Source organism: Rhea pennata, chromosome Z (genome assembly GCF_028389875.1).
Source record: "Rhea pennata isolate bPtePen1 chromosome Z, bPtePen1.pri, whole genome shotgun sequence".
Taxonomy (NCBI): Eukaryota; Metazoa; Chordata; class Aves; order Rheiformes; family Rheidae; genus Rhea; species Rhea pennata.
The window spans coordinates 59012812-59037863 of record NC_084702.1 but is presented as its reverse complement, the minus strand read 5'-3'; the positions used below and the strand labels follow the sequence as shown (position 1 = coordinate 59037863).

The 25052-nt window shown below is 38.6% G+C and overlaps 1 protein-coding gene across 1 annotated transcript in view; it reads right to left on the bottom strand.

Annotated features, from left to right (window-relative positions):
* Nucleotides 1–7619: 7619 nt before the first annotated feature.
* The window catches only part of LOC134153933 (interleukin-31 receptor subunit alpha-like), a 30501-nt gene continuing 13068 nt past the window's right edge, over nucleotides 7620–25052 (bottom strand). Inside the window, exons 7-15 of the mRNA XM_062600502.1 lie at nucleotides 24866–24948; nucleotides 22200–22410; nucleotides 20424–20582; nucleotides 19264–19386; nucleotides 18535–18687; nucleotides 16646–16789; nucleotides 14588–14684; nucleotides 11491–11554; nucleotides 7620–8108 (exon numbers count right to left, since the gene is read on the bottom strand). Coding sequence (XP_062456486.1) covers nucleotides 7620–8108; nucleotides 11491–11554; nucleotides 14588–14684; nucleotides 16646–16789; nucleotides 18535–18687; nucleotides 19264–19386; nucleotides 20424–20582; nucleotides 22200–22410; nucleotides 24866–24948 — 1523 coding nt within the window. The remainder of the gene's footprint in view (nucleotides 8109–11490; nucleotides 11555–14587; nucleotides 14685–16645; nucleotides 16790–18534; nucleotides 18688–19263; nucleotides 19387–20423; nucleotides 20583–22199; nucleotides 22411–24865; nucleotides 24949–25052) is intronic.

The window sequence follows — 25052 nt, the reverse complement described above, 5'->3', positions numbered from 1 at the left end:
TTCCTTTCTGTATTATAAAGGGATTGATGTTTTTCCCAAAGAGAGTAGAACAAGATGTGAATGGATGTGCTAAGAGCTATGAATTGAGATAACTTTGAGATGGAGTGGAAGACGATATGTGTAGATCATGAAAGATTAATGGCTATACTGGTTGAAGAGGACTGCACATAGGGAATCAGAGTAATTGCAATGTGAGACATCAGAATGAAAGTGATTTGTAATTAGGCCATGCTGGTATAGGGAGTGTTTAGGCAGGATGCTGATACTGGACTTGCACCGAAGCTTGGCTTTACCACTGTGATTTGATAACCCTGAACATGTGGTGTTCTAGTAAGCTAGTGGACTCTTACTGCTGGATCTGTGGGCTGTTGTTACAGTACATGTTTTTCATTGCAACGCTTTGAATCCAGGAACAGGAACCTTCCTTTTTCACTACGGTTCTATATATCACTTTTAAAGGCTTTGGGAACTGCAGTCTGGGATTTGCGGTAGTGATGCATTATTTTGGAAATGTTGTCCTTTGCTGCTGCAAATGTATTTTGTTTATAAGAGAGGTCACCAAGAAAGGTGGGAGATCCTTGATGCTTGTTGAGGGAGAAACAGAAATGATGAAGCCAAAGTCAGTACTGAGATTTCAAAAAGTAAAGATGTGATAGCTAGTGTGAGAAGAGCATCATCTTCAAGAAGTTATAATATACTTCACGGAATTATAAAATTCAGTGTTAGAGCACACCCTTTTGAGCTATCACAAAACGTGCCCCGTTGTTTGGCTTGCATTGTCCTCACTGAGATGTTTCTTCTTTGGATGATAACCCTATATGTTTGGAGATGGACTGTTTTGTACAGAACTGCTCATTAGCCATTTCTCACATCCTGTAGCCCAGAAAACAGGTTAACTCATTCACAGATCCCCTCCCCCAGGCCCCTCATGAGGAACAGGATTCAGGATATGGGGAAACTGCAGCATTTGTATTGTTCCTAAAAGGACTGCAAGTCTCCCATAGTCTCTGTGCTGTGCCGTTATGCTGGAGTTATTAGAATACTACATCCTAGCAGCATGGTGATGATATTGGGGAAAAAAAAAAAAAAAAAAAAGTTAAAAAATTAAGTCTGACACTTCTAAATTTAAAATTGTGGTTATACTAAATCCCCAAGTACAATAGGTTAGCTATTCATTCAGGGTCAAAAAATACCAAAGCCAACAACAAATCAGACTTAGATTTTGTTTGGGGGTTATTTCTGAGGTTTCCACCACATAACTGAAATGTTCAATTCCTTTACCTCTTGACTGCACCAAGGTTTTCAAGTGAGTCAGGGTTTCTAGTTAAGAAAGGCTCCATCTGACATGCTAATAATACCTCCAGTCGGCTTTACTCCCTCAAGTTCTGTTCCAGGCAGTAGGATTTTTAATTAATTTCACTCTATATAGAGAGATGCATGAATTTTTCTGTCAGTGAATGTTTGTTGGCATAGCAGACAACAGCATAATGGAGGCAGATGAAGGAGAGAGGGAGGGAGATAGAATGGAAAAAGTACAGGGAAAAAAAAAACAGATTCTCTCTTCCAGAACCCTTCTTTACTGAGTCCTGGGCTGGATATCAAAAAATTTTATTACGTTATTTCAGAAATGCTGGTCTTTGGGGAGAAAATCAGGACAATTTTAAGTTCATGCAATTCACAGCAAAATCAGTGCCCAACTGTTGATGGAGCAGGAGTAGAGGACTCATCAGCATTGCTAACTGCCATATCGGCTCTGCAGAGTCTAAGCATCACTTCTGATGTCTCTCTCTAATAGAAAGTGAAGTTTCATAAAAGGAAAATTGCTCTTTAAAGTTCCATTTTCTGCTTCTAATATGAGAGAACTGTAGATGATGAATGTCAGTATTGTTCATTTTTATTCACCTTTCCATTTGCTTCCAGTTCAAGTGCTTTTTTTTGTTCATCTATGTAATTCATATAGCTTTCTTAATTAGCCATGTAAAAGATATCTGACTTGCCTGATAGACCTACTCACATATTTTGTAACACCTGTCTTTCGTCAGGTACATGATCCATCTATCTTTAGTAAGATCATATAAATTTTATTTTAATATATTTTGCATACTGAATGCCTTTGATCAGTGTGAGACTCCTCTTTTCTCTATAGTATTGGGGGATTTACAAGTGTTGTACCAGAATGGAAATGCTTACATGGCAGTAATCTTAAGAAATGATTATTTCTAAATGTCAAAAATAACATTACTCACAATTTAGCAAACTAAGTCTGAGTTAGTGTTTGGACTGGAATCTGACTTGGGGCAAGGTGGTGTATGTTGGCATAGCCTTTGTGAGTAGCTTTGAATTTATGATTTTCAGTTATAAACCAAAGGCAATTCTCCATTAAGGCCAGATAACAGGCACAATCAAGTAAAAATAATCCACTTATTCAAGCTGGTCTAACTTAAACATCTGGAGGGTTTATTACCTTATATTTGCTTTGTGACAGCTGAAATCCGAGTCACTAATGATCCACATTGCCCCAGGGTTCTAGTGTCAGGATCTCCATTTCTTCACAAAAGCCAGGAAGCCCTGCCTCCCTGCTAACCTGCGGAAGAGGTTGGATGCTGAGGTGCTGAGCCGTCCTGCAATAGAAACGCTGCAATGAGATGTCTTTATATGATTAAATGAACTGACACTTGAAGCTGATGTTCTCGTACTTCTCTCGCCAGGTGAGGCCTGTTCTGTTACAGTTATTTATTTGAGATGACAGAGTCTGGTCTTAGGCTATATATAGCTGCTCATCATCTTCCAATGAGTGGAACTGGGGTTTGCACACATCTGATTTGAAACTCCTCAGCAAAGCTTCCTGGCCATCAAACGTTCTTGGTAAAATGTAAACTTAGTGCTAGGATGTTGGGACTATTTCTGTGCTGCTAGATTACATATGCTAGTGATATACCAGTGATGACAGATGGCATAAAATTGCTTGTATCCCTCTTATTACATCCTTTTACACCCTCCAAAAAGGGTGTCTGCATGCAAACTGCCTGATGGAAATAGTGTCTTTATCCTTCTAACATTCAGACTGTGTCTGGAAATTGTTTGGAACAGTAGTTAGCTTGCACTAAAACCATGCCAGATCATTGGCACAGACAGTGGAGTTCTAGTGACAGGGAGTATTTTCAAGCCCTGTTTCTAGCACAACTGTAAATAAAATATAATAATAATAAAAAGCTATTGGTGACTTGCTTCCTATTGCTGTTGGCCATGACAGTATTATTTTTGATAGTCATCATATGTTCAGAAACACGGGAGATTTCCAAACTCTTGTGGCTGCTCCTCCCTTTCTGGTACCTTTTGAGGGATAGGGTGACCAATAACCAGTCTTGGATTTGTTCTCAAGGCTTTTCTTGATTTCTAAAACACAAAATTACCGGGTTTTTTAATTATTATTTTTTAATTAAAACCTGACTCCTCCAAAGTTGAGATCAACTCTTCATCCTTTCAGTGTTTAGAGTGTTGTTTCTTTTTCACATTGACAGAATCAGTCCCTTCAGATGATTCTTAACAAATTTGTTTGTGTCAATAGCTGACAGCGCCGGAGGAACAGCCATTTCCACAGTGTTCAGACAGGTGTTATAACAAAGAGATGAAACATAAGCAAGAGTCCCCCATTCATTTGTGTGGATGAATCAAAAAATTGATACAAAGAAGTTGGAGAATGGGCTATTGGGTGGAAACTGAGTGGAACTTCCTCTCTTCTGTTCAGATGGGGACCTACTGACAGATGCCTCCATTCCTGAAACTACCGATGAGCCAGCTGGAGATTAAGACATCACTCTGTCAAGTACTATTCCACTGTAGAGCTATCCTGAGGAGATGTGACACGTGGTAGCACAGTCCTTGCTCAGGTAACTGTGAGTACATGGGTATTACCTGTAATCATCCACTGTAGTATGCACTTGTGGGCTATCACCCAAAGAGACAGCAAAGATGAAAATTGCTGTGATCTGAAATGACAAAAGATATGAGAGAGTGGTGTTCAAATCCATGTGTGATCTACACTTCTCAACTTTATTGATTACAGTGATTACAGAAGGACCTGTTTCCTTTTGAGGGCCTTCAACAAAAATCAGTTTTAACTAGAGACTGTGTTAGACCAATTTGAAAAGCAAAAAAGGGCTGTAGCCTGCAATTTTTCAGGTCAAGTACTGTGTCTTTACTGTTCTCCAGCCTGCCTAAATTCCAGTGTCTCTGGTAAGGACTCGAACCTGTTCCACCACAAGATCCCTGGCCCATGCTAGCTACTGCTGTGCCTATGATTCCTCAGGGATTTTTTTGAGTCCTGCCTCTGTCTACCTCTTTGATAAATCACTTCCTTGATCAATCTCTTTCTGTAAAGTTTCTGCCTTGGCTAGGTGAAGGCTGTGTGCTAAGAAGTGCTGACGGGACTCTGGAGATGGATGATGTGAATGACAGTTTCTAGCACAGCAGATTATTTTTCAATTTTGTTAGTCAGACTGATGTTTCAGCTGTGGAAATTGAATAGATAAAGGGATAAGATTATTCTCCCTATAGGCATGAAGTGATTTGTCATAGTGGCAATCCTGTGTAAACAGTGCTCAGAAGTGACTGATGTAAGTAGTCCAGAGTTTTATTATCTCCTTCCATGCTGATCTCATCAACACAGTACTAGAACACAGTTAATGTAATTCAGGCAATAGAAACATCTTCAGAAAAACAATGCCATCACAAGAGGGGAAAAAAGGGCAAACCAAGAGCCTGTGACACAGAGCGAGAAGCTCTCAGGTAAGCGTTTTTGTAAGTAGAGGGCTTAAAATAGGGCGTTTGTTATTTTACAACTTCAGTAACTATAACTGGCATTGGCTCAGATTGACAGGATCCTCATGTCTGCTGTAGTCTCTGCTTTTAGACAGCATGTTCTGTTCAAACAGAGACACTGTTGTAGCAGGAAGTGGCTTTTGAGGTTGTCAGAGTATCCCCCAACTCCTAGTACTTTAGGGGGGTTATAGATATTCTATTATAATTTATAGATATTCTATTATTATGTTTTGTAGTTAATACAGATTGAACAAACTCTGGAGTATTGTAGTCACTGTTACTATGTTTCTTGTATCTGAAACATTGTCTGGGTAGTGCACTGTGGTCTGACCTTAAGTGTCAAAACCATCAACAACAAAGCGTAGAAAAATTTATTTTCTTTCTGTATTAAAGTGTACAAGAACAACCTGACCTACTCAGATACCAGAAAAATAAAAAACCAGGCCATATTGGAGACTGAACATTACTTATTTTTTTCTGTAAATATGAAATGGTAAAACACTGTAACCCTCCTGTATAATGCCTCATGCTCCACATCACTATGTTTATGTACCTCCAGGCCAATAGTTAAGTGTGTAAGTTTTTATAATGTCTAAATTCTCACTAAGGCTAATAGTGCTCATCTTGAGGTATTACTATATGCTTACCAAGAAAAAAAGCATTCAAAATGCCTTGGCATTTTTGTCTCTGAGCTTTTGTATTTGTAATTTCACTCACAATGTGAAACATATCAATGCTAAAACTACGGACATTATTGAAACCACGTGAACAGTGCTATTTCACATAAATCACGTATATCACATATATTAATAGAAGTACCCTTGTGCTATGTGTTATACATATGTATATACAAATAATTTTTAAAAATAAATTGCCCCTAATCTGAAGACCTAAGCACTATGTATCTCCTAATCTATGTCCCTGAACAGGTATGTTATTGCACCAAAGCCGCCTTTCTAGCTTGATGAAACTGTTTAATAAGTCTGCTTTTATATTTCTCTCCACATAAAAGGTTTGTTCTTTGCTCTTAGAGGATACATCATGATGGGCTAAATTTATCATTCATATGTAATCTCCATATCAGGATTTTTTTGTGTATCTTTCATTCTTCCAAAGGTACAGTTTACAGTCATTATACAGCTATTCAGTATGATATTGTTGTAATAAGATATCAAAGAATAAAATGTACTGTGAGCTTTACAACCGAAAGTGGAATATATCCATCCCTTATATTTGAGCCAGATATGTCCTTGCATACTTTCAGTGAAATTCTCCTAGCTTGTTGACTGGATTTTCTTAAGTAAGATGTCAGTCAATGGCTACTATCATGGAGGCAATACTGACTGAGTCAAAAGCCCAGACTATCTTCTGATCTTCTGAGTTTTACATATGAAGGTGACTTTTTATACTAAAGCTGTTCGCAAGCCATTAGTTTGAGTCTACTTATTACCTTATACTTTCTACATCACAGAATAATATTTAGGTACAGAGATAAGAAAAAATGAATTTTTATGGCATAACAATGGGTTTTAAGTGCTGAAAAAGATCACTGCAACACCCACAATGAAATGTATGTTGGCTCCTGCTTGTCCTAACAGAGGCAAAGGGTTAAAACCAGTGGCCGAAACACTGAAGGAGTCAACGAAGGGATCTGCAACTTACGTGAGCTCTTAGCAAGAATGGCTACTCTATAACTCACACTGTTTAGCGACTACTATGCATTGAAATATTTGTGTGAATGCTAATCAGCCTTCAATTTAATGAAGTTTAAAAATGTATCACTGGGTCTGCAAACTGAAGACAACACCTACAAAGCTCATAGTAAGAACATGTTGTAAGTCACTAGAAAAACAGCTTAGTTCCTTGCTTTTGGAACCTCATAATGGCATCATATAGAGAGCAAAATATGGAGACCTTTATTAGTCCCTATAGTCCAATCACACGTGCATGCCAGCTTTGGGGAGGATGTCTAAGCTGGATTGTCTATTCAATTCTTGAAGTCTATTCTACAGATTTCGTTATTGCATCCAGTGTATTTGCAATTACTCTCATTGAATATTAACAGATTTCTATGTCCATATGGATACATATAGGAAGAAATAGCCGTAATTTAATGCAAGTAAAACTCCAGTAGTAATAATGATAGTTGTCATCTTCACTTACACAATACTTCTTATCCAACATAAAGTGCTTTTTGTAGGTGTATAAGCGTCCCTACTTAATTTTAGGGCTTCTCACTTTTCTGTTTGATCAGCTTTGAAGAACTGTGAAGCTTCTTCGTAGTGGTAGACACTTAGAATTTTTGCTAAGGAACTTATCAGACATGAAAATCAGGTCTTGGATATCTAAAACTGATCAGAGAACTCTTCTGATGACTTCAGCAGTATTGTGTTTAAACCAGAAACCTTGAAAAGGCTTCCCAACTGCCCTGGGAATAGAACTGAAATCTCCTAAATGCAAGTACCGTATCTGAGTCAGTTGGCCATGTTGAATTTATTACTTTCTCTGCAACTGATCAGATTCAAAGGAATTAGGAAGGAGATGTACCTTACTGAAAGATTTTTTTTATACACGTCTATGCAAGTTTTGCCCATGTGAAGATTGTAGGAATTAGCACAGCATATCCATGGTGAAATAGCTAGTCTAATTTTGTAATTACTCTATTTCACCTAGGAAGCTTATTGAAGTAGAGAATTACCATTGTCACAAGCTCACTATTGTATATAGTCTTAATGTCTCTATTCAAGTCTCAGAAGTTTTGAAATTTGCTTTATGGTACAGGAAAGTTTGGAGATGTTTCAGGTCAAATTGATATGTCCTCTTAAAGTTGGTCCAGATGGTGTAAATATGACCTGGCTTTGTTTCAGGTAGTCTTGAGGAGCAAACAAAACCTGTTGCTCAGTTTTTGTTGGCTTATTGCTTAGCTTCGTTTCCAGATGAGGATGAGCAGCTCTTGCAGGCAGCTTCACTGTTAGACTCATCAGGGCTTTCTGGCTCAAATCCATGCTCGTGTAGTCACTCAAGAGTGGTACTGTAATGGAAATGACCCCTTCATTTTCACTTGTAACAGCTTTTTCAGGGATTTGTGTGTGCCTTAGGCTTATGTCTATGTTATTCCTAAGTGTTTCTGACTGGCGTGTGTCACACTTGCTGTCATCTTCTACATCATGTTTAAAGAGCTCTAGGTTCAAGGGAGCCTTTGACTCATGCTCTATGACATACAGGCTGGTGGTATCATTGTCTGTCAGGGCCTCAAGCAGTGATCTTGAGATGGGTTTCCAATTAGTCTGCAAGATGAGACAAGGAGAAAGAAAATTTCAGTATCGTAATTTTTATATCAAATCATATTAAAGTGCAGCTGGTAATTTATGAAATAAATGACAGAAGAATAAAGCTGGGAGACAGGCAGCCTGGTCTTGCCAATATAATATATTATGACTAATGTATTTTATCTATCTCCATTGGTTTTAGGAATAGGAATGGAAATACTTAGTTATCAAAAGGACTTTTCTCCTTTGGTATTTAAGTAAAGTTTTCTTGCTTTCCTGTGTGCTACGAAGAAAATGTAGTACTGGTAAAATGTAGGTTTCAGGATGTGCTGTTTTGAGACCCACAGCTTTCAAAAAGCTTAACTCATACATTAATTGGAAAGTGAAGTAGTTTGAATTGAGTGACAGCCAAACTAGCTTTTGATATCAGTCTCTACCTGCAGTTTGTTATTTACCTTAGTGCCATGTTGTGATTTGAGTATATATTGGGTTACAAGTTTTTGCAAATTCTGGATGATTAGATGGAGAACAGTTTGTAATGCTAAGTATCCTTCTTTTCTGCTTTGGTTGTTTTGCTGGATCTTCCCACCTTACCCATAATATATTTTAAATTAAGGCCAGGATGGTATGTTCTCTGATGTATTTATTGGCTGCTGCTTTTTTTTCCTCCTCAGTTGCTCTAAATTTCTTGAAACTGTTAAGGTCCTTATGTGAGAAATAAATAAGGATAAATTGTTTTATTTCCTTTCTTCACACAATTTCTGTTCTGAACTGGAGAATGAATACACTGTTGTTCTCTGAAATCAGCAACCCTGTGTAAAATATCAATACTTTCCTAACTGGCACTTGTAATGGGATGAGCAGAAACCTATTCATGGTCAGCCATGGTTACCTTGCTTTGAATGAAGACTTGTATGGTATGTGCCTCCATTATCATATTAATTGTGAATAACAGCCCAGACTCTACACTGAACCTATCTAAAATGAGCTCCCTGTGAACCTCTATCTGAAAGAGGCGCTAATGTGTGAAGAAGAAGCATCAGTTGTAGATTTTTCCACTTCCCAGAACCAACCCTAGCTGAAGAAGTAGAACAAGGGCTCTGTGTGCCTGCAATAGCATGATTACACCACCAAAGCACACTCTATGCTCACTTTTGCATGTACACATGCAGGCATACTGGTATCTTCTTGAATCTTGCTGTCTTGGAATAATTTTCCTTGATTTCTATAATTCCAGCGCTTCATGGAATAAACTGTTCCCTCTTGGAGTGAGGTTCTACTCATAGCTACTCCCTACAAGAAATCTGGCAGCCTTCTGTGAAGAATCTTGCCTAAACATGAAGGACAGGATACTGAAGGCTGGCTAGCTGTGTTAGTCACTATAGTTCATTTTCCTGATCTGTGTGATGTCTGAATTGAGAATGATCTCAGTTCTCCCTGCTGCTCTGTACAATAGGATTTGTATTGTGGCCTTACATTGCAGTATCGGGTGTTCTATCTGCATTTAAGGTATAAATTCTCTTTCTACCAATCTGGAATATATACTTGTTGCCATAAAGATTTTCCATTGTTTAACTAATCTGGGAGGGATCATTCCTGAAACAATCTGCAAATAAATAAATAAATAAATAAATATTTATACACACACACAGACACAATATAGTAAAAATTCATGATTTCTTCCCATTTAACATTTTATAGTGCTCGTTGGGTATGCTTTTCTCCACATTTCATGAACCGTTGTTAATGTCAGCTTACTTCAGGAAAGTCTCTGGTAACAGCTTTATTGTATTGTCTGCTCAGAGCTCTTTCTGCTTTCCCAAAAGCTGTTATCTGTATCTGCTATTTCTATTTCTGCCACATTATCAACACAATAATAATTCTCTAGTAGACTGGGCTAATATAGGTTTCATTTCCTTTTATAACCGCTCTGCCTCTGTGGAACAGTTAAATGGATTTCTAAATAAATACATTTTCTTCTAAAGTATTTATGGCATTCTAGTCCATAAAACCTCTTTGTGCTTTCTATCAGAAGCAGTCTCAAGGTATTTCATTTGCACTTCCTCACAATGGCAAATTATTCTTTGAACCTTTGCCCATCTGAATCCAAATGTGGGCATGTCTAATATGATATTAGGGTATTTAAACTGGTTGTTCTTACCTCTTTCTTGCTGACCTCCTCCTCTCCCTCTGTCCAATCTCCTCATCCCCCTAACCCTATTATCACACTAAAAATCCTTCAGATTGTGCCCTTTGTTTAAGGAAACAACCCTCTAACTGCTAAATATACTAGTTTGTTTGTTAGGTTGGTGGTTTTTTGTCTTTGAGGAAGTCTCATTTTGAACAAATTTTGAATCTTTAGATCTCCCACTTTCTAAATGCATTCAGACAAATCAAGAATATTAAGGGGAGTTGTTTTTACTGGAGTGGCCAGTGAAAGACAGCTGAATCTGAGAATTGTGAATTGAAAGTTGCCTAGTGCTCATAAACAGATCAAGTTCTTTAAAAGAATAAAATAGAGAAACTTCAACCTTCTAATAGTATCACTTCTGAAATGCTGAACTTGCACATCTGCTCACCTGATCCTCCTTTGTTCTTTGATATTTTCTAGCTTTTGCAGAATGACTGCCTGATCCTGTATCTGAGCTCACAAGCTCTTTGTCTAGAGTAGCCACATTTAGGTTCAAGGGGCAGAGCAGGGGAAAGGGAATGCCTGCCTGTCGTCTTAAACTTCCTTGCAACTGATTTCATTCTGGTGTTTTCTATCATAGATCTTGGACAGTGTCTTGTCGTAAAGACCTGCCAGCTTCTGGCCTGATCTTTGATCTTTTCCTATGGGAATTTCTGGCTTTGAACTCCCCAGTCCCTGATACCAGCTTAGCTTGACGGTAGTATGTGCTTCCTGCCATCATCCTAATGCCTGGGAACGAGGAAGTGACAAATTTGCATCTCTCCAGCAATCTTTTTCCAGCAGAAAGTTCCAGGCACTACTTCAGACCTGAAATACAGGTATTCTTATCACAAGCTGTGGGTAGAACAGGGCTTGATCGTGCTACTGAACTTTGGTGTTTCTTGACTAGTAGATGCCTTTTCAGACAGCTACTAGCTGAAAAACTAGAGCCCTTGGATTGTTCTTGACTCATACAGAAATCTTGAGGGTGAGGATTGGATTTTGCAAAAACACTGTATATGTTGTCTCCTTTTTACCACTTTTGTGGCATTAGGCTGTGATGTTTTACTCACAAGTTACTTTTGAGTAGTATTTCTGCCTCTGAACAAGTTACTTTTGAGTAACTTGTGCTGTAGAGTTCTCAGTAGAGAATAATAACTAGTGTTACTGATTAATCAGTAGGAAAAAGCTTCCTTGTATCTTTTTTCAAACCATTGGAACAGTACTTGCCATATCTTGGATTGCAGTGCTGTTTCTTGGATTTTGTACCCTAGGCCAGCACCATTCTTTCAACCTGTAAAGAAATACTCCACATTTATTGTCAGGTTAAATGACTTGACATTTCCTATGCATTTATATTAACTGCCGTTCATATACAAATCTTACTGGTATTTTCACAAATATCAAATTGAGATGTTATGCCCTTCAACATCACTATTAAAAACTGAAGACCAAACTTGTTAATCTGTGTTGCAATGCTGAGTTAGTGAAGTTTGGCACCTGCGACAGGAGATGGTAATGTAGCTTTCCACAGCTCTGTCCTTGTGTATTCTTGGATCGCTGTTGTTTCCACAAAACCTCTGTTTTCTCACGTGGGGACTCTCAGACACATAGGAAGAAGTCTGTTTTAATAAGCATTTGCTAGTGGGCTTCAACTTAGCAGTTTGCTTTTCCTGAGAGAACAAACTTTTAGCTTTTAGTTTTTTAGCTTCTCTGACATAAAGCTGCTGATGCAGAAGAGCGCTCTCCCTGGGACCTATCGACCAGAAAAGGGAGTTGTGATGTAGCTCTGAGGCTTTCTCCACAGTCTGAGTTTGGCTCTTACTGGGATCTGTTACAGTATTTTACTATTTCTTCTGATGCTGATCTACACATACCTTTACTGAGAGCTCATACAAGTGGCTTCTGAACTAGCCATAGGTCAAGCGCGTTCGTTCTAACTCGCTGCGGCATCCGCGCCTGCCGTGCTGGTTTCGGAGCCTGGTAGTATTTCTGCCTCTGCACTCAACCCTCCCAGCACTTGAATGAACGTGAGACTGGGCATTTTGCGAGGTAGAAGGGAGCTCCCGGCTTGGGCGGTTCGGATTGGTTTCGGCTGACTGCCTGTCAGCAGCCATCTCGTCAAAGTCGTTTCTTTCAAGCTCCTTTCTTGAATTGGGGAGCTCGGAGAGAAGAAAACCCCACGTGGGCTGCCAAACTCTCCAGCTCCTCTGGGGACAGCGCTGCCCCGCCGTGGGCGCAGGTCTGGCCGGGGCCCCCGGCGCCGGGTGGCGAAGGCCGACGGCGCCGCGCGGCTGCAGCGAGGCCCGAGGCGGACGCTCATCCCGCAGGCGCGCTGGCCCGCGGCCGGCCGCTGGGGCTGCACCCGGGGGGCTGCTCCGAACGCCCTCGCCCGGCGGGGGCAGGGGCGGCCCCCCAAGGGGCGCGTGGGGCTCCGGAGCGGGGAGCCAGCCTGCAGCAGGGAGGGTGGCGGGAGCCTCCGGGGCGGATCCTCCTCGAGGACAGGCTGCCGCCGGCCGGTGGGTGCCCGCAGCCCCCCTGGGCCTGGGCTGCCAGTGCCGGCGTCGCCTCCCCATAGCAGCAGGGGCTGTTGTTTCCCCACAGAGGGGAAGCGGTGGGAGGGTACGGGAATTTCAAGAGAGGTCTCTCTGGGGCTGACTCTGATCCCGTTGACATCAGTCAGCAATGACCACTAATCCCCATCTTCTGCGGGGGCGGAGGGAGAGGAGCTGGTGGTGGCCCCCTCCGAGGCGAGGCGGCCGCTGGCAGCCCCGGGGGACCTTTGCGTGATGACTCACTTCACAGAAGAACCAGCTGAGCGCGACCGGCAGGTTATCTGGTACATCAGCCGGCCTCGGCGCCGACCTCAGCCCCGTCTGGTCTTCGAGTCAAATCCAGACTTCGTTAAATGTGAAACACTCTGTCTCTGTTTAGGTTGTGGCTTGAGGCGAGCCTGAGGCGGTAGTTGTCTGATCCCTGCCGGTCCCAGGAGGATGGGTGTTTGCCTGGCCTGGTGAGTCCCCTTTTACCAGTCTAACCCGAGCAGCGCCGAGGAGGGCCCCCCGGGAGCCTTTTTCCCCCTGACAGGTGTTCGACACGTTTTGTAACGCTGCGCTGGGCTTTTGAGTGCTGGTTTTTTTCTAGTTATCTGATAGTTTTTTCCTAGTGAGCTCGGCTAAGCACGATCTTATCTTTAACAAAATAAAATCCTTTCTGAGGCAAAATCTTTGTGTAGGCTTCAGACGTTCTCATCAGAGGAAAAAAAAATTTTGTGAAGTTTTTTAGCAAGGCCAGATCAGACATAGAACAACTTACAGCAAAAATCTGAAAAAGGAAAGTGAACAGCAGGTGAACCTGGGTGAAGCGATGTCTTCTGTTTCTGCATGGCGAAAGCAGGAGTTCAGCCTGATGCACAAACTAAAATAAGCTATGTTATGCATTACGGCTTTCGAGGCAGTGTGTACGGTCTGTTTGCTCCACCCTTTAGCAGCTGCCCTTTTAATATCTGAGGCAGGTGCTTTTTAAAAGGAGAAACAGGAAGGTTGTATCCTAGTATATCACGCTAACAATATGACCGGCTGTACACAACTGGGCTGTTCTGTATCTGAAAATGAATACATCATCTGTTACTTTGCAGACCATTTTTCTTTTAGTGTCAGTATGTGCTCCCAATATCTCTGGGATTAATTCGGGGGAGGGGTACTTTATCACTAGAAGGAATATTTTCTCCTAAAATAAGAAGACCTCTTTCTCTCATCCCTGTCTTGTAGGCATCCTTGTTATTCTCTCTTCTTCCTACCCATGCATCCATCACTCCTTCTCATCTCTATAAAGATGCTCCCTACATACCTATTATGTGCTTATGCACATAGTTTGTACTGTAGCATCTAAATGTGCTTGCAGTGAACTGCTTAAATGGCCATGTCAGTCTGTGTACGCTGCTAGAATCCGTTGCTCTGTTTCAGTAGAAGAGACATGATCATCCTTGGGAATGAAAGACCAATATAATCAGATGTATGCTTATTCTGTATATAACCTACTTTTGATTCAGAGAAATGGTCTGTGTTTATCTCAATGGTGTTTGAGACAGGAGGTACTCAGATAACTGTATCAAAAGTAAAAGATTACGGATTTTGTCGAAGCATTTTAATCAGCTTGTTACCAGTTTCTAAACATGCTCACTGTATAAATGAGTAGGGCAGCTTTTTGTTTTGTGCTTTTGAATTGAATTGCTTTTAAGGAGAAAAAAAGACCCACTGCTATGAAACTCAGGATTAAGTAAAATGGAAGTGCAGCTAAATAAGTTTACTCAATATTCCCTTCTTACCTTTTAAGCATCAGAGAACAAGTGAGAGGTGCAAAAACCAGAATGAGCATCATACTGAAGCAAAGGCCAGTAACAAAACCTTCAAATTCTCCTTTATCTGATGGGAAACAAACAGGGAGATGGAATCAGACTTATGAGATCAAGTATGAAGGGACACTAATGCCTTCATTAGAGAAGCATTTCAAACAGAATTCAAAGTCCTACTTCATACATGTTCTGGGATTCCAGTAAGTGAAGTCTAGTTCAAACAAGGTTTGAGATTTTAGGGGACTGTGAGGTTTTTAGGTTTGTTTTATTTAATTATTTTTAAGATGTCTGGGTACCTGTTTATTCTTAAATTTACCACCCGAAGAAAACCACTACTTAATAGAAGGCAGAAATATACCTCCTCCCATGCAAGCTCCATCTTCTTTAATGGGTCAGGACCCTGCTGTAGGTCTGACTTTATAAGAAACTATTCAGTAAGAAGTGGTTTTTAACCTGTTTCAGATTTTAGTTGTGGCTCACTTTTCTTTTCTTTTCTTTTTTCTTTCCTTTCTTTCTTTCTTTTTTTTTTTTTTTAACTCACCTGGTCCTGGTAACAGTAATATAGATTGTGTATTAGTAGGTGACATGCTTACTTCTACTTGGAACATTAAGATAATGTTATTCACAGTCAGCCATATGTCAGCCCTTGCCATGCACCTTTACTGCCTACCATTGCTTATATTAATATTCGCTAGAGATCCTTCTTTTTTGTCTTGGTAGGAGACAAAGTATTAAAAAAAAAAAAAAAAGAAGGTAAAAAGACTGGTATTGCTTACACAGGAGCTGAAGCATCTGTGGTGAAGAATGGGTCAGAGCCGAGGTGTTCTCTACAGATAGTTAAATAAAAAGTTTCAAAATAGCATCAGAAAAATGTGGCCAGTACACGATCGTGTTGCTGATACTGACAAGTCATACTTGCAAAAAGGCTGATTGCTTTTTCTTTTCCTGCCCATCCTCAAATGAAAAAGTATTTTTAAAACCAAACAGCTACTTAGTTTTGCTTTAAGATGTGTTTGAAAAGCTGCTAACTGCTTTGCTGCTGAGAAAGGGTTTTATGAAAAAAGAAGCTTGAGGTTCTTTTAATGGTTTTAACATAACCTTTGAAATAGTGGGGAGGCAAGAATAGTAAATGTAATCTTTAAATTCAGTATAATTATTTAATTAAACAAAAAAAGCATTAAATTAAATCTGAGTTCCTTTTTTTTCCACAAAAATGGAATCTTAATGTAGATTCAGTAGGGTGGGTGGAATAGATATCTGGCAGATAAACTCTGGTGAAAGCCCTTTGATTTTGTGTATTCTTTGTCAAAAGAAAGGATTTTCCTGGGAAACTTGAATTAAGTTCATTTCAAATGAAAATTTTAATTTATTTTCTCTTTCTTTCTGCTTCATGCCTTTGACTATTCTATTGTATAAACACAAAAAAGAGGTGTAAACACAGAAAGCTATAGTGGGGAGAAATCATTTGCATACATTGTTTTTTCTGAATATCACAAGTTACTTTTCCTGTGGCCGTTATTGTCTCAGCGTCTTTTTTTTTTTTTTTTTTTTTTTTTTTTTTTTTTTTTTAAGACATTTCATTTGAGTTATGGTTATGGTTAATGGCTTAGGTTGCTAACTGGAAAGCAATTCCAGATAATTGCTCAGAATTTTGTGAAGCACGAAGATCACTGAACTTAACCTGTCACACACAGAATTTGAACTGCTGGAATCTGTAGTTGGAGCCAGCAATAAAGAAAGATCTGTGAATATAGTTAGCACAACAAGGTCAGAAAATGTTTCTGTGATAAGGAATCTTTGCCAAATCTTCTTTGCACATTAGGCAGTGCAGACGTAGTTGTTATGTGACGTAGTTTATCTGTAAGGATTTTGTGTGTTTGCTATCAGTAAACTAAGCACTGGATAATAGCTCTTGCGTGTGAGCACTCCCTGAAAAGCAGGGGTAAAGGAGAGTAGAGAAAAATACTGTGTGCAGTGAATAAAGGCAAGACTGATGCCAGGCAGCACAGTTGCATAAAGCTTCCACAGTACCGTATTTTGGAGTCCTGAAAGGTTGTGAAAGAGTCTGAGGTCCTTCTCCGGCTTTGGTGAATCCTGATATCTGCACACGGTAGATAGTCTTTTCCTTAAGTCCGGTAAGATGGTAACTCATGGTAGAAGAATTGACAGTTATAGCTGAAACATAGGAAGGGTTAGGGGATAAGAATGTTAGATGAATTCTGATGTCCGAGTTTATGAATGTAGAGCTCTGAGGGGAAATAGCAAAATTTTATTTCTTGATAATTTTTTTTCCTTTAAAAATCTTTACTTGAATAAAGCTGTGGTCAAATCTAAAAAGTCTACTACTGTGTTAGACTCAGTCTAATTGATGATGTATTTTGACCCAGCAGTAAAAACCATGAGCTTCTAACACACCAAGAATGTTTTGGTGGTAACTGCAATAGGCTAGGCACACTACAAGGCAGGAAATTCATGTAACGTGCTGAACAGTACATTTCGTGAATATCCCTGGCAGTAATATCTGAAATAAAGACTTACTTTCACAGCAGTAGTAGAATGAATGTTCATGTTAGTCCTGTGTTTGACCTTGGAATGAGCAAAAGATTTGAAATGTCTGTAAATAATCACTGAATATTTGGAAGACTAGACCCTACAACATGCTTTACCCTCACAATAGCAATTAGTATTTACTCGCTTTGCCTGATAGAAGTGCAATTACTTAGAGCACTCTCTACAGAAAATAGGCTATATATTCTGTTTCTCCTGCTCTGTAGGCCTTTTTTGTTCAACTTTTTTTTTTTCCTGATGATGACTCAGTGAGTTTTCTCCTGGCAAGAATAATACAACCAGCAATGCTGTGGAATACTTCTGACATGACAGAAATTATTTTTCAAGTTTACCATTGAGAATATAGGATCTCCACAGAAGTAGCAATGGTGCTGTAGCCTGTAGGCTTCCTTCCTCCAAGTTCTTAGTGAAACTTAAAATTATTCTTCCTGCCTGGAAGACATGGCAATCAGCTGTTGTGTCACTGTTGTATTGACTGATTAGGGGAGAGTTAAAAAATAAAGCTCAGACCTAGGAACTACTTCTCTGTCTCCTCTTGAGATATCTGATAGGTCCCTGTAATGGAATAGAGTCCCCTGAAGATAATGCTAATTTCAGGGGAGCCAGGACTTCATTCTTGAAGTTTTTGTTACTTTTCATGGCCCTTTAAAAGTATATGCTGACGTGACTGGTAGAATATTTGTTACTCTCTTTTGTAGGGTCTTAGCTGCAATTTGTTATCCATGTGTCTTTAATTTTATATAGATGTCAATCTGTGCAAAGTTAATGCATTACTTTTCATGGCAAGAGGACTTTCCACAGCAGAAGGAAAATGTTTATCAAAAGAGATTACTTTTTTTACCAACCTGAGTAGTTTGAGCTCATAACTGTTCCTTTTTTTAATGTAAAAGTTTAATCCCTAGTAGTTTAACACAAAAACTATCTGTAGTTTTTGTTTCATAGTATAGATAGTTTTGCTAAAAATTAAATTAATAACTATGTCTTTCAAAGCAATAGGAAACACATTTGCTGCTTGTTGGGTCAATAAAGTTCTACAGTAATGCTCAGAGTCAAGTTTGGCTAAGTTACAATGAAATATAAAAGTATTGAGACTGCAATTGTACTTCAGAAATACCAAAGGCATGTATTTTCCTTTCACTGTTACTAGAAAATACTGCTATAATCTTAGAATCATAGACTCTAAGTAAATTTTTTCTCATCACTATAAATTCCTTATACATCTCACCCTATAAATTCTCACAGAAATCAAAACAATTCAGCTGTGTGCTGTGCAAGTGCTTAACAACTCTGAAACTGTTTTGCTGCAGCACTGAGACCGCGCTGCTGCTTTGTTCTGAGTGAAGGTAACTTACCCAGGGATTTTGTTCTTGCTGAATCTATGTAGCTTATTCTGTATCCCTGGAGAAAGCCCAAACAGTCTTCAGCAGCTATTTCAGTCCACTTCACAACTGCAGTATGCTTTGTGATATTCAGAACTGTCACGTTAGTGGGACCTATTCTAGGAACTTAAAAAACAGATAATAATTAAGTTCTACATTAATACTTGTATACATACAAGGCTGAAACCTAGCTGCTATTTAGAGAGCTCTTTCCCTGGTTCTGGTTGTCATAACAGAAAGAGTGGAAGAGAAAAGAGAAATTCCACTGAGTGAAACAACCTGATCTTAAGCAATATCAAAGTAGGCAAAAATTGTGACTGACTTGTTATGAATACTTTTACTGCAATAGTCACACAGCCTTATTAATTTCAGCTTCCAGTGTAAGCCATCACTGAAATTGAATTGGAAAACCTGACTTCGGCCATAGATAAATTTGAACTATGGGGACTAGTAACTCAGAGACCCTTTTGCTGTTATTTTGTTAATGTCATTTGTGATACTAATATTTCAATGGACCTGTCAGTAAAGAAAAATATCCAGATCACTCACTTTGCCAGTGCGTAACTACTAGGACCAAAGACAACGCTAAATGGAGAATGCTGTTAAGTCACCTGAAAAAGAAACTTCTTGTAGGACTTCTTTATAGCTGCAGATGGGAAATGAGAAGAAATACAAAGGATGAGGTATAAAGGGGAGGAATACCTCCTTCAACTGAGTAAAAGTGGGTCGCTCCGAAAGTCTTTTCTTGTCTTGTGAAATTTTCACAGTGACATACATCAGATCCATGTACCATTATTTTGTACAACTTATAAGGCTGAAAGTTGTCTGGAAAACAAATAAACTTACATTAGTGTTTACTGAAAAGTTATAAGCAAGAAGGAAGTAGAGGAGGGACAACAACAGATAGCTTTTCTGTATAATTCTTACTTTCTGATCCTCAAAGCATAGCATAAGTTCACAGTGAGTACAACTTTGTACACAGAGTACAAAATACGTGAGTCTTTCCTTGTGGTTTCTAGACCTTTACTGCAAATAATTTCAAAAGTCGAACAAGACATATCACTGATTTGCTTTTAAACTATGCTTTTAGGAGCATATTTTATGGAAGGTCTGAGCTGCACAATGAAAAGAAGGGAACTGAAACGTGAGTAGATATCCTAGTTTAAGCATACATATTTTCCTCTCAGCTAGAATATTTAAAAACATTACAACTAGCTGTAATGTGGTAGTGCAGATGTAATATAGGAAGGCCAAGGAAAATGGTGTATTGATGCCTATAAGCCTGGTTAGATGTGTACATAAAATCCAATCCTGACTGGCCTTTGCAAGAGTCAACTACATGATTTTAGTCAAGATTTTTGTATGACTGTCCTGTAAGCTGGCAGCAGCTCTTTGTGCCTAGCTTAGTAAGTAGAATATTGGAATTGAGAACTGCTGTGCTTTGACTGGGACAAACATGGGGATAAAAGGTAATCTAATGGAAAGCCCGTAATAGAGCAGTTTAAAGCTAAACTTACCTAGGAGCAGGGGAAACATTTCTATTTTCATGCCACTGTGTTAGCAGTAGTGTTTAAGTCCCTGTCTGGAATTTGGGGAAGGAGAAACCTTGAACTGACAACAGCAGTTTAATTCCATCTTTTGCCCTAATATGACCAGAAGAATCCTACTGAAGACTGTTCTTTTTATCTGCTTTGATATCTCTAAAAATTGGTTATCATCTCAGTGCAGAAGAAAGATACAATTTGTACTTATCTGGATCTTCAGTTTGATCTTAAAAACAGGATGAAAATCCTTTACTTTCAGCCAAAAAAATAACCAGTAAAGAAAATGGTGCCTCCATTAATAGATGTTGTTCATGTTACCTAGTGTGAAATTTCTGGTAGCTGTAGCTATTATTTTCATGCGCATATCCTCTTTACTAGTGCCCCAGTCAACCACAAAACATTTTGGTTTGTATTCTGGAGTCCAGGTGACAACCGTATTAGTTCCCTGAGGTTTGACGTTGATTTGGCCAGGTAAGTCTGTGAACGAATATACCATTATAGATTAATAAACAAGAAAGCAATCTCTTTTGCTCTGACCTCATTTTTTTTTTTTTTTTTTACGAATCTTCATTAAGGAGTTACCACTGAGCACTTGTGGGTGCCCCAGTAATAAGGTTTACTCTACCATATCAATAAAACAGATTTAGCATCTGGTAGTTTGCAAAGGTCTCTGGAAGATCCCATGTTGGTTGCTGCCCATGACCTTTAATTCTTCACAATCAGAACAGGGGAAATGGCTGTTCTAAGCCTCAGAAAGAAGCAGCTTGACATTACTGAACATCCTTGAACTGCTGTATAGAGAGAAACTGAGATAGCTTTTCTTTGGAAGAGGAGGAGAGATGGGCTAACTATGAATTACATCTATATAATTTTATATCTAATCTTGCTGAAAATACTGAATATTTTAAACATTTTAACATTTTCTATGGCAGATTATCAAACTAGGAGAGACCTTCTGACTGAAACTAAGAAGTGAGAGGAACAACCTGTCAATTGTAGTAAGAAAGGGATTATATATGGATATAATTCTCCATTTCATCTCTTATCTGAAAATCAGTGTGTTAAAGTAGAATTAAAGAAAATGATTGTACTAGATGAGGAAGGATTCTGCATACAGCAAAGGAATTTATCTTGGTAACACCTTTCTAGTAATTCCTCATAGATCTACGCATAAGTAAAAGCATTTGTTTTAACAAATGCCTAGAGAGAGACATGGAGAACAAGCTGATAGATTCAGTAAACAAGGAGCTGCCAGTTGAATAATGGCTTGAGGTAAGTGTATGTATTTTATTAGAAGACTGCTAAAGCAGTCAAATGCAGGAAGCAAAAAATTGTTAGGTATTTGCAGGACAAAGGAGAACAGAATGAGGAGAGTGGGCTAGAAAAATTTTGGAAAAACAATTAGTTGCAGCTTTCTGGAGATCAACAATGGCAGTTGCACACTGATTTACTTGTGCATGCTTCATAGCTCCATTAAAAAAAGAAAAAAATCTTACCCCAGAAGAGAGAATTTTTCTTACATTACAATAACTGTACCTCTTTTTTTTAGAGTATTATAGCAAATTAAACTAGTTTGTATATAAACAGAAAATTGTTATATATTGTTATTGTTGAAATGAAAAGCCTGAGTATTTAGGCATCACAAAAGCTTAACCTCAGTATTGGAATATGATGTGTACCTCCTACAGTTCTGCCTCCAATGTGCCAGTAGCAGTAATAGTGAAATAAAAGTTGCTTAAGTCAAAAACTTAGATTCGCAGATAATTCTGAGAGCTTTCTGTTTAAACTACTGACATCTACGTGACTTTGTGCATGCTCCACAAGCCATTCTGATAGGTAAACCTAATACATTTTCTATTTTCTGTACTCTGAGAAAACAAAAAGTTCTGCAAGTAATCTTAAATTGGCTGTCTGATAGTTAATTTCAATAGAAAACCTTTCCTAGGAAAGCATACCAATCTTACCATGCAAAAATGGCCACCTAGTAAATGTTCAAGAGAATGCTTGTCCTCACCCCAAGGACTGTCAAGGTAGTCTAAAGATTGCTCATTAAACTTCTCTACTGCTTTAATGAGTAAATGATAAAGTAAGTACCTGTTGCAGAGAAATCCGGGACAACATAAATGGTTTGTGGAGATTCTCCTGCTTGGTTATAGGCAGAAATATTAATTCTATAATAAGCCATAGAGAGATTTAGAAGAATTTTTTGGTCCTTTAGAATAATGCGTTCTGGTAAACGCATGCAACTGTTTGGCACTCTTTCTACATTAACATAGTATCCAAGGACATTCCTGCTTTGTGCTACCTAAAGAGGAAAAAGATTATTCGTGAGCAGTGTCCTATGTAGAAAATCAAGAGCAATGAAATTATATAAACAAAATGTCATCTTTAATGATGGGGATAAAAATCATACTATTTTAATTAGGTTATCAGAATCAATGAAGCAATGCATTTACTTAAATTAAGAGCATGCTTAAATCCCATTTAAATTGAGAGGATTTAAGCACAGGATTAAGTGTTTTGCTTAATTGGGATCTTAGTTATGTGTATCCAATTAGTAATAACAGCAGTGAGGCAGCTGTAACATTCTGTACATTTCACTGGAACATATCCCTCATAATTAGGAACTTGAAAGTTAATGAGAGGTGTTTAATTGCAGTTTATGCTTCTGAGAATCTTCATCTACTAGACTCTGTTAGGCATCTGATCTCTTTGAGGATAAATGCTAGTAATTGCACTCCAACTTTAGAACATGTTATATATCCATTACAAATTTTTACGGTAATTGTCCACTCCTTATTTTAGTGTACTAATCTTCAGGCATTGGAAAATGAGGGCATGGAAATGGAAATTACTGCAGTTTAGATGGGAACTTAGTACACAAAAGTCTGGGAATTCTGCAAGGATCGTTTCTGAGATCAAACTTCCCTGCTATTTCTTTGGTGACATAGGCACAAAAGGTAATAGCGGGAAGATGACACAAAGCTAGGAGGAAGACTGGGTTATCTTAATGAAGCAGTTGGATACCTTTAGAGTAACATAGATGGGATGATACTCAATAATTCAAAAGGCAAAGACATACACATGGGAATGAATTTCTGCTAAAGCTAGAAGCTCCTAATTTGGAAGCAATGGAAGTATTTCCCAGCGGGGAGGGGGAAGAATTAGACAGCTTTGGTGAAGCTGTTGGGAGAATAGTGTTATGGTTCTGTCACTAGGCTTTGAAACTGGAAAGTTCAGGTAAGCTGGAAAAGATTTCTGTGCAAAACAAATGATCCTCATGTTATATGAAATAGAGGGCTTATTGCACAAGAAGCACCTAGAAGAATTTAGCTTTCTTAGCTTAGCAAAGTGAGACTGGAAAAGGCTATCACTGTCCTGTCTTCTGCAGTCCTGCAGGAGGTCCTGTGTTAATTCCAGTATCAAAGTAATCCACACTTGGTAGAACTGAAGCCAGCTGATTCCTGCCTGTTGGCCCACTCAGAAAAAGTTGAATGTTAGCAAAAATGAAGAAGTCTTGGCTAGTCTCTTAAAATTTTTAAAGTTTTTTTTTGTGTTTCAGATCAGCTTAAACAAGCAGGGCAGTGGGGCCCAGGTTTTCTTCTTGTAACATGCTAATAATTAAATACACCTTTCCTTTTAGCCTTTCAATGTTCATTGAAGCCTTCTGGACTTGAAACTTATTTAGTGTAATAGGCTAGTATAAGTGTTTTCTTGAATGAAGGTCCTAGCCCTGATTGTGTATTTAATATATGTATTTTTGATATCTATATCTATATATATATGTATGTACTTGGGTGGAGAATAATTTCTTCTTTTAGTTTAACCTTTTAAATTGTCATATACAATCTAGTGTTTTATCTCCAAATAAATTATTTACTATGCAGCTTTACCTTCTTATCAGGAGATAAAGAAAGAAGGGAGATATCTCATCTTTATCAATGCCATTTCCTCTGCTCTTTTTTTCCCCCTTAGCAAAAACACAAGGGGTAATTACAAAATATTCCCCATCTTCTGATATTTCAAAATTCTGCTAGTCTCTATCCTTTCTGCCACTGATATTTTGTACACCAAAGTTACCTGTGAGTGTGAATACAGGACTACCAATTGCCTGTTTTTTACCAAGACAGTGGTAAAATGGTTTTCATCTGGTAAAATTAACTGATGCACAGTAGTCAGGCAGCTGGTAATGACACCTATTGCAGAAGAGGGAATGTTTCTGTCTTGGAGATTTGGACTTTAAATGTTGTTATGGGAAACAAACAGCTAGATGCTGTTCATGCAAGTCAGTGGCTCTTTTTCCTTCCTGGCTAGAATGTATCTCTTTACAAAGTTGTAACTTTACTACATGTTCTTCTAAAAAATTTTGGTCTCTTGAGAATATGCATGCCCCTTAGGAACACATGAAATGCAGGGTGTTACTTGTATAGCAAGCTTAATTCTAAGAGAAAAACCTGAGACACACAGATTTTTAATATGCGCTGAAAAGAATCTTTGTTCTAGTCAATAATTTGAGCCTAGAAATTGCTGCTTGAATAATTTGATGTAGTTTTTTTCCTTGCTAGTCTGTAGCACCCAAAATGTATGTACTACAAAATGTATGTAATTCAGTGCATCCTAAAGGAAGAGTATGATATTCAATGCCTTTTGCTGGTACAAAGGAGTCCCAATACAATGTGGAAGTATTTGTTTTTCCTGTAAAGTAATGGATTAGTAGCATGGATATAACAGAAGGAACCCTTACCCAAATTGAACATTACCTCCCACTTAAGAAGAACGCTTCTTCTGCCTGGAGAGATTTCTGTAGTTGTGTTATATGATAGTATTGGCTTGTTAGTGAGCTCTGGTAAACATGAAAAAGATGGAGATAGGCACTCACATGAGTCAGTTTGAGCTTTGTATTTTCAACAGTATCTGACACCCTGCTGTTTGTATGATTCAAAATTT